Below are 16,617 nucleotides of genomic sequence, written 5' to 3'. Positions count from 1 at the left end.
ATGGTCCATTGCCCTCCTCACCAGCCAGTAACTGGCTGTGTTACTGGGGGTGGAAGCAGCCACAGCTTAAAAGGTGAGTTGGAGGATGTGTGGCCATTGCATAGTTGGTAAAGAGGTCTAACTTCTGCAACAACCCAAGAAATAAGTTACACAGGCACTTACACCTCCATAAAGCACAAAGGGATGTTAACCATTGATGGCCGCGATGGGAACCATACCTATGTTCTGCATGTGTAATTCTTAGAGATCTCTAGAGATCAAGCAGCTACGTGTTCTTTTCTTAGCACTGGAATGGCATTATAATGGAAACCAAGTATGCAACTCCATACAGGAAACAGCAACTGAAGTGTGGATAAAAGCAGACATAAATGGTTGGGGAACATGTTAGTTTCAGGCTCCCATCCATTGGAAAGATACGCAGCATCCCATGGACTGCTGTGTTTCAATATCTCTGAATTTAATAATATAACAAAAACAGTACTCCAGCTATAAACCAAGCAGTGGAAGCAATTACATTTAAAGCATAAAGATAAACATCACAGATAATTTAGACTGTAGAGAATAAAATTTTATTTGCTATAAAATCAGTTTTATTCTTTCTTGTCTTTCCATCCTTTCTATTTCACTTTTTAAAAAGAAATGTTACTGAACATTGTGGAATGTTTGGATAGAAGTCTCTTTCTCTATTCAGTCACTGCAGAACATAACTGCAACTTATCAAAAACTGAGTGAGAAGTCTGACAAACTCTTAAGGGCAAGTGATAAACATGGGATCCTGTTGCAAAGTCTCTATTCTGATTAATGGTGGCTGTCTAGGCAGCTTGTCTTTCTGAAGTTGTTGGCTCATACTTGATGTCTTGATACCTTAATGACTATAAATCTGGATGGCTCCACAGAGAGAGAATTAGGGAAAGTGGTGCAAGAGAGGGTCAGGGAACACAACAGCACTGGCATTTTGCCTGATGAGATAAAAGATGGAAATTGGGAGACAGATGATGCTGGCAACACTATAGTCACTAATCTGGACTGGGAAAAATTATACAATGTTGGGCAGAGGGTGGGAATGACATTTTGCATCTTGTACATGATCATTAAAAACAACAACAGAAAAAGAAGAATATGCTTAATTATGCTTTAGAGACATCAGTAGCTCATTGCATTTGTGAGTTCTAGTCCCAGCTCCATGCAATTTCTTCTCCTTTCTTTTGTTTCCCCAACTCTGACTCAGTTGGGTGGGCATAGCTTCTTTACACACCACTCTTCAAGGCCACCTCTTGTTGGTTCTGTGTTTCATCAATTGCCAGGAACTCATCATGTGGGCCTGTTTGGTCCTCTGGCTTCTCTTTCTGTACCAAGTTCACCATTTCATGAGATTTACTGGCTTCTCCATTCAATCCACCCATGTTTTTCTCATCAATGCCTCCTTTGCCATTGTTGATCATAAGCTTCTTCTTCTGCCCACATCTAATGGAAAGGGAAAGACATGGGAAGTCAAACATACCACTGACATTTGAGAATAAAATGAAGTAAATCCCATGGATCCTGTCTGTGACAGAAAGGTTTACTTAGGCTCCAAATTTAATAGTTCAGAGCAAACTATAATGAGCACAATCTTAAGAAAAGTTCATATTTTAAATGTATTATCCTTTGTTTACCCAGCCTCATTTTATGCAACAACAGAATTATCTCTTCACATGGTCCTCTAGGAAAACTATTCTTCAATTTTATTCCTACGCTTCCCTTGTCTCAAGAGAAGCATAGGACTGAAATGGTTCAGGGAACTTAAATTAGGGAGTTCAAATTTTGGTTTGATTTTGGTTTAGGGAAATTTGATGGTAGAAATCCTCAACTTTGCTTGCCACACAGATTATCTTTTCACAAGACCTGGAACATATATATGACTTACATAGCTGGTATTTTCTCTGGAAATATCCTTTGATATTTCTCATGGAATTTACTTGAAAATTAACCCATCAGTGAAATTTAGAAAGTGAGAACTATTATGATAATGAGGCCAAATTAATGGGGATCTTACTACCCTTGAAAGAATGTGCTTCATTACCTTTGCTTTTAAATGCTTTGCCTTTGTAACTGAAAATGTAAAGGAGTCTTCCCAACAATGGTTCTACATAGGTAAGGCAAAGCATCCCACTTTCTCCAATTGCTCCTGATTCTTGAAACTCCCACTGCTGTGTACTATTCCAGAGAGACCCTCAATCTTTAGGAGAATGCTTCTGAGGAAAGAGGGCTAGCAGTATAGGAGGAATCAGTGAAAAGCAGGTGCTCTCCTCTGTACAAGCAGAATTGCTTTGCTAGTACAGTGGAGGCCAATTGGCAGAAGTGTACCAGCATGGCATAGTGGGTTTGAGTGTTGGACTACAGCTCTGGAGACTAGTGTTTGATTCTCAGCTTGGCCACGAATCCCAAATGGTGACCTTGGGCAAGTGACATGCTCTCAGCCTCAGGCGAAAACAATGGCAAACGTCTGAACAAATCTTGCCAAGAAAACCCGATGATAGGGTCTCCTTAGTGTTGCCATAAATTGGAAAGGACTTGAAGGCACACAACAACACCAGCTAACAAGGGGGCATGTGAGGACAAAATGAGGGCATTGTTCTCCTAAGGATTCTGCCTCACCAATGACATTTTCCAGTAAATTGCTAGTATTACAGAAATTTAAAAGTTCAGCTGAACCGTTAAAAAGACAGTTTAAGCATCCAAAGAGAAGAAGCAAGCAAAATGACACAGCAAATAGAAGAGCTCTACATGTGAACAAGTGTCAGTTTCTCACTTGGTGCAATGTTTAAGAATTAAGATTTTATTTGTGGAGCATAATTCTCATTTGGAGGGGCACTGTCTTCATTGTTTCCTCCCCCAACATAGTTACTCCCCAGATTGTACTGTTGGTATCTGTTACCAGTGTATTGTAGTGGTCTGAGTGTTGGATTATTACTCTGGAAGCCAGGGTTTAACTCTACATTCAGCCATGGAAACCCACTGAACTTTTCTCAGCCACAGAAGAAGGCAAACACAAACCCCCTCTGAATAAATCTTGCCAAGAAAATCCTGAGATGGGGTAGCCAGAAGTCAGAAATGACTTGAAGGCACCCAACAAGAACAGCAATGTGAGTATATTATACCTGACTACAAAGAAAAACATGAATAGTCAGTTGTCAGTGAACATTTAAAACATGCTAATTCTCATCAGCTATAGGGATAAACACAGCTTCTTCTTTTTTACTCACTCCATTTTCTGTAGAATAGAGTAATCTGGGTATGCTAACACACTGTCTTTCTTCTACTATTGGGCTCTCAGCTCAGATAAATGTGGTTGTATTTCCTTCATACAAATGAAAGAGGGCCTCTATGCAGGAAAGACATATATATCTCCCATGCTTTGTAGTATATCTATTTAGCTACCACCCCTCACGAGTATATTTGAAGTGTAAAATCTACAATCTACATCTCTTTTCATGTTGGGTACTGTGGAAGAACCCACTTCCTCTGGAAATGTTTTTTACATATATGCATATTTTGAAAAAAATAAAGTGGTTTTTGGTGTAACAAAATGTTTTCTAATTTGAACTCTGTAAGATACAGTAAGCCTTGGCCAAGCAGTTCAAAGTTAAAGCCAAGCAGATACTATGATGAGATGGGGGCAGAAGAGAGAATAGTAATCATATGACCAAGTAACTGATACAAATCAGATAAAGACTATGTGGTCCAGGTTTCCAGCACACTCTGTTGTGAGGGGATCATGAGTAGAGAAGCTACTTCCATTGAATTACCATGTGTTATCTTTGAGCTTCTACAGAGTGTTCGAAATTCTCCAGTGATAAGCACATATGGAGAATTTCTTGGACCCAGCTTTGCTTTAAATTGTTGGATGGACTTTAACTCAGTCTAAGTACTACCAGAAATTACACATATGATTTCCCTTTTCACCCTTCTCTCTGCTCCACTCCATTCCTACTTCTTTATTCCCTGTCTCACATCTTAGGTCAGGGTAAGCAATGTGTGATCCTCCAGATATTGTTGGAATGAAATTTTCTGTGGTGTTAGTTAGTACAGTGGGACCTTGGTATCCATGGCAGATCTGTTCCGGGACCACCCCCACCCCCATCCCCCACGGATACCAAAAATCGCAGGAACTAAAGTCCTGTTGTCCCCAATGACAGTGCATGCATGTGGCCGTGCTGCCATTAGGGATAATGGAACTTCCTGTTGTCTCCAAACAACAGGAGTTTACCTGAATCCCCATTTTCCCTAATGGCGGTGTGGCCATGTGGATGCACCACCATTGGGAACAATGGGGGCAGTTCCTAATGGTAGTGTGGCCACGTGCATGTGGGGACAATGGTGACTTGCTGTCTGTGGATACTTAAATCCATGGATGTCAAATCTACATATAATGAGGCCCCACTGTATATCCAGTGGTAAAGAATAGTGGGGATTGCAGTCCAACATCATCTGGAGCATCTCACATTGCCTACTTCTGTTAGACTGTAAGCTCTTCAAGACAGGGAATTGTTCCACTTATACTCAAAGCCGGGAAAAGTTATTGTTTTGGACAAAACACACAAAATCCCCAAACCATTGGCCATGCTGGCTAGGGAATTCTGTAAATTGTAATAAAAAAGAGGTAAATTTTCACGTTGTGTTTGTGCTTGCTAAAGCACCATGAACCCCATGACACTATATAAATGGCAATATTGGGGAAATATATATATATATATATATATATATATATATATATATATATATATGTGCAATGATTAAAACATATCTCATTTTAACTAGAGTTATCTTAGAGATTTTTGGAAAGTTGTATTGATTTCTGGTCCTGCTGGCCAATTGCCTTTTCAGATCATGTCAAAGTCTCCTCCATCAAAAACAAAGAAACAAACCAACCGTAATCTCATGAGATCCAGAAACTGTGGGCCAAAAATGTTAAATAGTGATTGTGATAGTGAGAAAAAGAGAAACTTCCATTACTCTCTTTGTTTTTAAGGATGTATATACTATCCCTAGTCCCAACTAGAGTGGTCCCAACTGAGTCAATGGCTGAAGTCAACACTTATATAAACTCTATTGATTGAATGGGTTTACTCTAGTAGGAACTAGCATTCAGATTTAGGCCAAGAGGTTTAAGCATCAAGTCTCTTTACCTTTCAAATGTAAAGTAACAAATATTAACTTTTTCAAGTACAAAGTAATAAAAATGAATTGGATGAGTAAAAAATTAAAAACAGCCATAAGGGGCTAGCTAATTTCTTATATATACAAAAGTCTCTAAGTGTACAGCTCAGTTTCACTACTTGGCTGTCTTAGCAAGTGCCTTCCCATGAAGTCTCATAAAGAATTTTCTAAAGATATCAGGTTTTAAAATATGTCAGCAAGAGAAATACCTGGCACCAAGAAATGGAAAATTACAAAAGATCTTCCTTACCTTCTTCGACTGTTCACAGCAATGCAAACACCAAGTATCAATGCCAGCGCCAAGAGAGAAGCAACTACAATAAGCCAATCTGTGGGCAGAAGTTTATTTAAAAAGAATATTAAACATTCACTTACTTGTCAGCTATCCAAACAAGTGACACTGAGGTCCAAATCCAGCTTAGTTTCCACTACAGCTCTCACACTGAATCAATAGGATTTACATTAGAACTGACTTACCATTCAGCAAATGATTCTGTGGGCCTACTCTACATAGGATTACTAACAGCATGCAGATCACAATCTTTAATATCCCACTTTACTTTCTTAAAATATTCATGGTGTGTGTTTTTTTTTTAATGAAACAATAGATCTGTAATGCTTCTTGTCAGGGCTGGTTCACACTTGAATAAAACTCCCTGCCCTCTTCTCCACCTAAAAATATGTAAGAGGATATACTGTTATGTGGATAAATTACTCTGCAAAGTAGTGGATTACACAGATATTGCCATGAACAAGATAGCTGGAACAAAGGCCCTTTTCAGGAATTGAGAAATGAAAAGTGTGACGATGAAATGGAGTTGTGAAGACTTGTCCTTCCCTCTCCCACTACAGACCTCTCTATGTTTAGGGGTGCCAGCTTGGATATGGGACAGGGCACCTATAACTTTGACCTTGGAGTGGGATAAGGTATCAAAAAAGTTCTGCCAAGCCAGATGAAAGACTAGTCTGCCCTCACCTTCCAAATCACAACTTTTCAGCTTCAACCATCCCCTCCCAACAGAGCTATTGCCTAACCAGTGGAGAGCAGGGTTAAGGTCATGGAAGTGCTCCCAGTTCTGTTCTTATGGCTGGCACCTCTGCACTCCTTCCCCCTAACCTCAACTAGCAAGGCATGCTGGGAGGGGATGGCCATAGCTTAAAGTTGGGTTTGGAACATAAGGAAGGACAGGTACCTTCCTTCCACTCAATGGAGCTTTATGGAACACTGTTCGGCTCCACTATCCTGTTCAGGTTTAAAGAGACATCCTGGATGGGGTCACACTCTCCTTTAAGGACTGTGTTCACAGTCTGGGGGTGCTCCTAGACCTGTCTCTTCACATGATAAATCAGGTGAATGTGACAGTCAAGAGCGCCTGCTATCAGCTCCAGTTGATATGCCAGCTGCACACTTTCCTGGAATTAAGGGACCTAGAAACTGTAGTGCATGCACTGGTAAGCTCACAACTCGATTTCTGCAATGCACTCTACATAGGGCTACCCTTGTACCTAGTCCAGAAACTACAGTTAGTACACAACATGGCAGCCAGGCTGATCACTGGTAAAACTAGAAGTGATCATATTATACCTATTCTGAAATCTCTTCACTGGCTGCCTCTTGGTTTCTGGGCACAGTTTAAAGCCCTACATGGCTTGGGTCCAACCTATATAAGGGATTGCCTATTTCCGTACAATCTGCCCTGCACCCTGAAGTCTTCTGGGAGGAATTTATTGCAACTCATAAAAACCAGACTAACAGCAACCTCCCAGAGGATGTTCTTCGCTGTCATGCCCAGACTATGGAACGCCTTGCCAGAGGAGATCCATCAAATAACCAGCCTAGACAGCTTCAAAACAGCTGTCAACACAGATCTCTTCTGGCAGGCCTTTCCAGAATAGTTCAATCTAATTTCTGTACTCTCCCTACTTTATGTGACCATTGCCTCTACTAGAAAATTGCTGTCATTTTAACAGGTTGAAATTTTAAACTGTATTGTATTTAATCCTGTTTTAAAAGGTGTGTGTGTGTGTGTGTCAATTTATTTATTGAGAGTATGTATTATTCCAATATATTCTAGTCATGTAAGCCACCTTGATTGCTGCAGGAGAAAGGCAGGGTATAAGAATAAAGTTTATTTATTATTTAAATTTATGGGAGCCTGGCAACCCTACCTGCATTTGGCAAAGGTTCATTGAACCTCCAAAGGACTGTTCAGAACCAGGATCTCTTCTAAGTCATGCCTAAATGCGGGACTCATCCTAGTTCAATCATGTATAGCATATATAGTGCCATGCTTTTGAACTACAGGATCCAGACTGTTAGCTGTGAAGAAAACTGGAGGAGGAGTGGTTCATCTCCTTCCACATATTTCCAACTTAGGATGATACCTTAAGTGTGCTTCATTGGAGGTAAACTCCACTAGCCTAAATCCAGTGTCTCACTAATGCCTGAAATCTAGTGGGACAAGATTTGCTCTGGAAGGATTCCAACTGTTTTTAGTGGGTTTTGCTAGTCCATGAAGGCAGCGAGGGAATGGATTCCACACACCCCTTCCATCACTGTATTTGATCCTAGCCAGTGAAAAAATATAAATTTCATCAATATGCTACAATAAAGACATTTCTTAGATTTTGCCTCCTCTTCTTGTATGAACATAACAAAGCTTTCTTATGCTTTGTCTCCTGATCTATGTAAGCCACTATTTTCTACTCTTCAGCACATCAGATTCAAAATTCTAAGGCAGAGTTCTTTTCTCATCTTTCCTGTCTGAATCTTAAATTCCTAAGGTTTTAATCCAGCATTTTTTTCATACAAAGCTACAAGTCCACACGTTCCAGAAATAGTAGTTAAAATGCTTGCATAGCCCAATTTAAATGCAAGACAGATATAATAGGCAAAGTATAAAAACAAACCTGGTATGTGAGCTATTCGTTTCTGATTTTTGGGTGCCTGTGTGACATTTCCTGTATGGGACACTCCTCCTCCATATCCACCTGGACTGGAACCTATGGGAAAGACATGTATTACTCTTAGCAAGAATTTCAAAGTTCTGAAACTTTTGGCCTTGCATTTTTACAGAGAAATATAGTGTATTGTTGAAGGAAACATAGGAGATCACCAGAGATTATTTTGTTGCAATCATGCATTTGATTTTCCTCTATCACAATATGAACCTGAAGAGGTTTTTGTATGCAAAATATTGGAAAGTTATGCCAGATAGCCCACCAAAGGAAAATAGGACATTCAAAGGGTGAATTGCAGCATTTAATTCCATGAAGTTTCTACTGCAAGTCCTTTGAAGATAGGAATATTTATATTGATTTGACTTTCAAAACCAGAATGCAATAAAAATTACCAGTAAAGTCAACCAAAATTAGACTTGTGCTATATTATTAATCCATGCCCCTAAAATTATCATAGAGAAAACGTTTTTTGTTTCACTGACATTGCTTAACAGCAGCATTCAATCTTGTTAATTCAAATAAATTTCTCCAAGCATTTGGCACTTAAAGTAAGTACTTGAATTTCAGTGTTCAGTATGACATATATCGCTCTCTGTAGAATTCCACAACATGAGTGCCTAGATGTTACAGTATGTCCGACAGAGACACTACCTGTAAACTACACATTTCCATTGGCTAGTACCTGGCTAGAAAATCAAAATGGATCAACACAGACCACCCCATTTTGGACACAAACATGTGATTACAAAGTTTAGAAGGAAAACATTACATATGAATTCAGAAGGAAAGAATGTATATAGCAAGATATCATCTACAGCAAATAAGTTAAGTAAATATATGACTTTTGGGTATAATTTCCTATTACCATTGTATCCTGAAGAATAGGAATACAATGTGTGTGCAAAGCCTATTCATTTCTCTTTTCATAGCATATATTCTAATGCCAAATATTTTATTGGCAAATTACTATTCTATGCTAAGACTGGGATAAAAAATTGACTACACTGAAAGATTGCCCCAAGTCTTACAACAAAAGTCCCATGCAGTCATTATCTAAGTGTATTCTGTCAGCATGAGAAGAGGAGAGTGCACTAGTCTCACCCCTTCCATGTCCTGTTCTATCAGTGTCTTCATGAGGAGAACAACAAACTGAAGTTGGAAACCTTCTCCTACATCTGGACATGCAGGTTCCCCCGCTATGTGTAGAGTGTCCATATTTAAGAGAAGCTCTTCACCGTAAGGAATAAAGGGGTATTTAGTGCAGAAAAGTTGGGACTAAGACTATCTGTTTTGCACAATAAATACCTTTAAGTAATGCCTGAACAGCAGTCAAGGAAAGATTAGAATAAGAATTTAGAATTTCAAACAGCAACAAGTCTCAGTTCTGAGCAGCTCCTTACTCTACTACCATTTCTCCTCACTCAAAGAGAGCAGCTGAAGAAACACCTCCTCTTTCAAGCTGTCCTTGCCCTGAAATCAGAATGTGAGACATTCTTCCAGGTGCATCAAAAATAAATGGGGAAAGAGACTTTTTTATTTCAGGAGGAGGCAGTCCTATACAGGCTGTAGAAGGTTGGGATTAGGCATAAACCTCTTCGGCTGGCAGAACCCTATTTCCATCCCAGGGGCCAAAATAGAATTGCTAGTCAAAAAAAGGCCCAGAGAAGCAATTGGATTTACGTAAATGTAAATTTACGTAAATGTTCAGAAATTGATTAAATGGGTCTAGTCTAGATAGGACTAGCAATTGGATCCAGGCCAGAAATCTGATGGCACAACTTCTCTGCTCTCTAACACCTATCAACAGAAGAACCAAAAAGGGTGGGACAAGGCTCACTCTGGTTCAGATGATCATCAGGATGCATATGGAAATTTGTATCCAATGCACATTTGCATCTGTTCACTAGCTGCCTACAAGCTTGTTCACTTTCTGTGAAGCCCATTAATTCTGACCACATGATTCATTCTCAAATAAGAGGAAAAATGAGTAAGATCTCTCTGTCAATTTGTCTGTAGTGATATTTATTGGAAGATTCATTACTGATTTGAAAATAACCTCCTTGAAGCTCAGAAAACCTTGAAAGAACCCAATCTTTCCTACAAATCTGAGTGTTTAGTTAGACTCACACACCTCCTAGTGCAAAATAACATTCCAGCCTTTCAGATTTTGCAAGAAATCATACAAGATAAAGAGAATATATGTATTTCCATTTATAATTTAGTAGTTTCAAGGCCATATTCCCCAGCACTGTGATTTATAAACAAAGGAAAGAGTTACAGAAAGGGCATGGAATGTATAACCCTTACTGTCAGAAGATGATGGTTGTCTGTCAGAACCACTGTCAACTTCAGAAAAAACTCGAGGTATCATATATTCCTGAGTGTTATTTAGAAGATGTTCCCCTTCATTGCTCTGTCCAGGATTCACTTCATGCAACGATGACTCCTGTGTTGGTTCTTCATTTTTGGACCCATCAGTGGCAAGCACAGCTGTTGTATGATGGTTGAACCAAGTGTGAGCTAGACATTTATAAAATCAGTCTTTTTGCCAGATCCCTACTATACTGAACATTTAAAAAGACGAAAATGAAGCAACATATATTGTTTGTAGTATGGATTCTAATCTGTTTAAACCAACTTTCCCTTGCTGAAAGTTGTGGTTTATTAGATTCCTGCCAATTGTTATAGATTGTGATAGAGAGGAGAGGTAAATAAGCAAAAACAAAATGCATCCCATAAGTTCAGATATAAACAGTACTAGAAGTGAACACCCTTTCTATCTTATATTTGATAAACAGCGCCTCAGTCCTCAATTCAAGACTTCATACAGGTGTAAATATCATAGAAGGAGAAAGATCATGCATGCCAGCTCCTGATAATCCCACCAACTCATCAAAATCCTTTGTATTTAACAAAGTTTAGAAAAATAAGAACGGGAATGTAATGATGATGGAAACTCACTGTATAAGTGTATAATTTGTACAATCCTTCTTTAAAATATGTGAAACATGCTATTTTAATATTTAATAAAAATATTATTTAAAAAATCTTTGTATTTGATTTGTATTTTCCTCCTTTCCACAGAAACTTAAGACCTTTATTACTGTAGAGATAGCCCTTCCATAGCAGGGAGCAAGTTACATTCACAGTTTAAAGGAAACACGTGACATAAACAACCAAAGAGAGAGAATGATTAATCCAACTGCTTTTCCTACAACTGCTACAGATGTTTTAATTGTTGATATAACATTCCACCTTCAAAATAATCAATAGCAACTACACACTAGGGATCATTCTAGTCTTTAAAAACTTTACCAAAAGGACTTATCACCACATCACACTAGCAGCTTCAAAAACCTTCAAATTTTGTGACTTTATATTGATTTAGACATAAAGTATTTAAATACATCAGTAGACTCTGAAAAGTGTGGAATGCAAAATAACAATATGCAGTAGAACTAATTTTTGAATGCAGTATGCAGTAGAACTAATACTTTGTGAAGCATCAGACAAAGAAATGCAGAGTGCCAGGATAAATGGTTGAGAAAATATATCATTCAAATTCTAGATGCAAAATATGGAGTATGGAGCAAAGAAACTATTATCTAAATTGTTTTAGAAAATTATCATTTTGTACAAATATGATACACAATTTATAAAATAATATGGCAGTATTGGAAAATAGCTTATTTGTTCACCATTTTTAATGCTCTGAGGACAAAGGCCTGGTACAGACTGCCGCTTTGTGGCGGCCTGGGGCCAAAATTAGGGCTGGGGAGCGAAGAGTGTCTGCATTCTCCGCGCTTTCCCAATGCCATTTTGGCGCACACACATTTAGACGGGATACACCAACGATGTGCCTTGTGCGCTATCTCTAACCAGTACGGCGCCCGATGGACAGCATAGCGCCACTCAAGGATGCTAATGGTGCCTTGGCAGTGGCACAGAAAGGAGCTGCATTTCTCAGCTCCTTTTAAAAGTGGATTGTTGCCACGCCTGTGTGGTTGCAGTGGCAACGATCTGGGTCAGAAAGGAGCAGCGTCTCGGTGCTCCTTTCTGCCCATCTGTATCGAGCCAAAGTTACACTTTGCCAGCACACAAAGTTTTGATTCCCCTGATCTTAGGGACTAAAAGCCACCAAAAGGAGCACAACTATTGCAATCACCTCAATCACATATTTTTAGTTATACAAACACTTCCTATTCACATTACTTCTTCCACACAAACACTGGTGGAAAACATCCTCAGTAAAGTTTAAGTCATGCATGATATTAAAAGCTATAAGTAATATTAAACTAGGAAACATTGTTATGTAATTTCAGAATCTACATTTAACGTTACAAAGGTGTGATTAGTTTATGTTGATTTTAGCACTGTACCATCAACACATTTTTTTGCCCATAAGGTTGAACTGGATAGCACCATGTGGTACATATCCTGTCATTTTTCCTGTCAAAATCAACAGTGATAATCAGGTATATTTCAAATCAAGCAAGATCTGAACAATACAATTAAGCATGGGTCTTGTGGCCTTTGGGCCCAGTGAACCATGGACCCACTGAGAGGCACTGGGCAAGGAAAAACTGTTTCATCTTCTCTGACTGCCAAACAGAAAAAACAACATTCCTCATACGGTGTCTTGGGACACATGAAAAAATTTATGTACGTAAAATATAGAAATGAACAATATGGACAGGGTAAAAAAGATCCCACCACCATTCTATTGGATACCTGTGTGATCAGTTCTATTTTTTTGATTTATCCCTCTTCGAGGAACAATTCCAGGAATTATGACATCCACTGAGGATTTTGTAGTGTATTTGTTGTCACTAACCCATTGCCTCACTGATTCTGGGGTTGTATCTTCTTTGCTCCCATCGTAGACCACATCTAAGGCAATGGCAAAATAATTCAGAATGTAACATTTTCAAAACTATTAATTGCATTTCATTTTGATCCATTTTCTACTTTCCCAGAAGAACAGTGCAATTTGCCTGCTGCTTATTCAAACACAAGACTAAAATACTTGTCATTACTGAAATTCTCATTTGAAAGGATGAGCTATAATGTGCAGTTTCTAGAACGTACATTTCTGGTTTTGACAGCAAGTCCCATCCCACCCATCCATGGCAGGCTTGTCTGATTTTCTTCTCTCCTGACCACCACCTGAGACCACTGAATGATACTTATGGTAGATTTAGTGCACTGGGGACTCCAGTGACCTGACCATGACATTTCTGTCAGATGCTTTGGGAACACCCAAGGCAGATCACAAGATAAAAATGTTATTAAAGCACCACAATAAAAATTTAAAAACAATTAAATTATTTACTTAATATAGTATAAAATTAATACAAAAACATACAAAAGTTAAAAAATAACTAAAACACATGCCCAATATTAAAAAAGAAAACACTGTCTTGATTATATGCTTAAAAGCCTGCTTAATGTTTTTGCTTGCCGGCGAAAGGCAAGCAGGGAGGGGGCCACCCTGGCCTCCTATGGAAGGGAGCTCCAAAGATGTGAGACAAGTCAAATATTATCCGCCAGTGCCTTGTTAGATGTGACATTTGATAAATAATGTCAATTTCTTTCAATATTTTCCTCCCGAGCCCCTCCCCACATAGTCATTACAAGTTTTCTACCAGTTTTAATCCATTTCAGTTTTATTATGCATAAACACAATTACCGACTGAATGTCATAGCAGACAGCATTATATGACTTTGGACATTTCTACAAACCATTAATAAATAATGGGTAACTATGAATGTCAAAACATAGAATATAAGATCAAGATTCAGTCCTATTTTGTTATTACAGTTATTAATTAGTGATCTATACGATGTATGATCTATATGATCATTAATCCCTGTAAGTCGTACCCTATGGATAAGTTTAAGAAAAAGGCATATCATCAGCATAGAAATGTTTAGTTAGCTGATACAAAACTGGATCATATGTGGATACCGTTCTTTCTTAATCTAGACAGTAATCAAAGTGTGACAATGAAAAAAATGTTCTGCTTTAGATTTCATTTCATGCATAATGAGGAAATGAACACATTTTATTGAACAATACCTGTATATAATTGATGATGTTCATTTTCACTATCTGTATCAATTCCCACCAGAACATCATCTCTAGAAGTATTCGTGGGATATTTTTCTTCAGTCTCCCAGCCTGGCTGATGACTAGGAGGTTGTGTTGAGTCTTCAAGATTGTTGTGAATGGCAACTGTTTGATGAATCAATGATGAACTTAGGATATTTAAAATACACATTGGTTCCTTGTTCAAGTGAATTCCCCTCCCCATGAATCATTGCTCAAAATTTTCAGCCTCATTCATACTTTCAATGCAAGAACTTTTTATAAAGAATGTGTGCAGATGTTATGCTTGGTATGTGGCTGTTAAGAAGAATCCACTGATAAGCAATGATAGAACAATCTAAATGATTTTCTCAGATGCCATGTAATTAAAAAGTTATTTGCTATTATTACCTGTATGAAAGATTGTCTCCTCATTGTGTCCAGTTGGAAAAACAATGTCTAGAGATACTTCATGCTCTGTGCTATTTGATGGATATTTGTCTTCTCTGCCTATTTCAGGATGCAGACCATGCATCACCAGATTATGAGTAGAGTCTTCAGGTTTTAAATCATCACTGGAACCAGTAACTGTTATAATGATGGTTGAGTAAATTTCAGTGTTCTTTAACACTCGCATAGCAAACTTCCCACCATTCTTTCAACATTCTGAATATTTCCAGTGGACATCCACTACCAATATTTAGTGGTGATCAATAGGAATTTAGTCCTTAGTGAAAAGAATTTGAAATAAAATAGGCTAAAATGGAATTAAATTAATCTGTAATTCAGCAGTAGAGAAGGACACATCACTGCTCCTTTTCAGATCCGTATGAGGTATTTCCCTCCCTTTTTTTTCATTTCAGACTTGCTTTTGGAAAACTAAAGGTATCAATTTATCTTTAGACTTTTTTTTAAAAAAATTAGTCTACGTTGCTCCACAAAGATTTAACTACTGTACATGGCTCACTGGTGAGCAGTATCTTCATAGATGTTGTCAAATCAGAGACCACTACTGTTGAAATAAACATAAATAAAATACAAATGCTGTTTTCACACCCATTTTCTCATAACATTTGTAATTTTGTATATAGGCAACCATGGCATAAGCGCCATCCAGGTTGTGGTGAGATTCAGCAGACTTTAGTCACAGATATCAGCATGATTTATGTTGCATTTATTATTTAGACCATGATATTGATTAATTGAGATTGTGAAGAAAGAGACTGTCTGGATTCTCTTTTCTCACTAATACCTGTATGTGAGGTTTCCTTCTCATCCACATTTTCAACTGGAAGAATAATTTCAGGCACCCAATCATCTTTTGATGTATTTGCAGGATGTCTGGGTTCACTGGTCCTGCTGGGATGTGTTGTATCAGTCAGTGGATCTTGTGTAGAATCTTCATATCCATCACCACCATTGGAGACCACAACTGTTACAATATGGTTGGATCAGTTGTGTGTATATCTACTTCTAAATAATTTACATTTAAAACCTTGATTATGTAGCATGTGCAATAGGAGGCTTCTGATTTTCTGAACAATCAATTATACTATAAGCCAAATATGCACACTGATGAACCATGTTCTCTCAAAAAAATTCTGCTCACTTATGGAATGATGTATTACACAGATTAGTTCCATCTTACTATCTTATTCTGTGCAATTGCACAGTTCTTGTATTCTCATATTTTTGCTCTGTTCAATGAATTGGGGAGGTGTTTATTGTTAAAAAATAAAAATTTCTTCAAAAACACTTGATGGGATAATTTAAAGAGCATATTGCAGTGTGATAACTGCAAGTGAGCACTACAGTTCAAGAGAATGCCAATTGCAGGCATGTCCTAGCTCTTTAGCCTCCCTACTGACAACCTTGATTATGGCAACTGACTTCCCATTTGGTCTGTACCGGACTGTACATGTTCATAGTTTTGTTACCTGAAGGAATAATACCAGAGAGTACCTCATCTTTAGATTTAGCTCATCCCTAGATTAATACACTACATTCATTTGTAGTCTGGTATCAAGTCTTCCTGTATGCTATTAACCCTGGCAATCACAGCTATTTCCAGAGCCTCAAACCATGATTGTTTAAAGTTTCTAAATAAAGTTTTAAAAACTTCAAGTATGCCCCAGTCATCAAGGACAGTGGGATTCTGGTAGATGCATCCCCCCCCCCCCTAAAATTTCTCAAGCTCTGCCTATAGCATAGCTAGTGAATAAATGTTAATGTGTGAAGAAACAGAGCCATGTCTCAAACAACTATTGACTGTTTTTTAAAAAAAAATATTTTTGTCAGTTCGTGGAACTTCATTATCAACTGACAGTACAGTCATGATTGTTCTTTAAATAGGGCATGGTAACAATGGC

At 38.1% G+C, this 16,617-nt stretch overlaps 1 protein-coding gene across 1 annotated transcript in view; it reads right to left on the bottom strand.

The window, feature by feature from the left end:
• Positions 1–357: 357 nt before the first annotated feature.
• The window catches only part of LOC149314585 (uncharacterized), a 112,188-nt gene continuing 95,928 nt past the window's right edge, over positions 358–16,617 (bottom strand). Inside the window, exons 15-22 of the mRNA XM_089521431.1 lie at positions 15,501–15,680; positions 14,660–14,836; positions 14,240–14,395; positions 12,892–13,050; positions 10,468–10,650; positions 8,110–8,202; positions 5,450–5,528; positions 358–1,464 (exon numbers count right to left, since the gene is read on the bottom strand). Coding sequence (XP_089377557.1) covers positions 1,248–1,464; positions 5,450–5,528; positions 8,110–8,202; positions 10,468–10,650; positions 12,892–13,050; positions 14,240–14,395; positions 14,660–14,836; positions 15,501–15,680 — 1,244 coding nt within the window. The 3' untranslated portion in view covers positions 358–1,247. The remainder of the gene's footprint in view (positions 1,465–5,449; positions 5,529–8,109; positions 8,203–10,467; positions 10,651–12,891; positions 13,051–14,239; positions 14,396–14,659; positions 14,837–15,500; positions 15,681–16,617) is intronic.

This window comes from Sceloporus occidentalis, unplaced genomic scaffold, assembly GCF_023333645.1.
Source record: "Sceloporus occidentalis isolate IW3139 unplaced genomic scaffold, rSceOcc1.0.p SCAF_4, whole genome shotgun sequence".
Classification (NCBI taxonomy): domain Eukaryota; kingdom Metazoa; phylum Chordata; class Lepidosauria; order Squamata; family Phrynosomatidae; genus Sceloporus; species Sceloporus occidentalis.
This window is presented reverse-complemented; position numbering and strand designations above follow the sequence as displayed.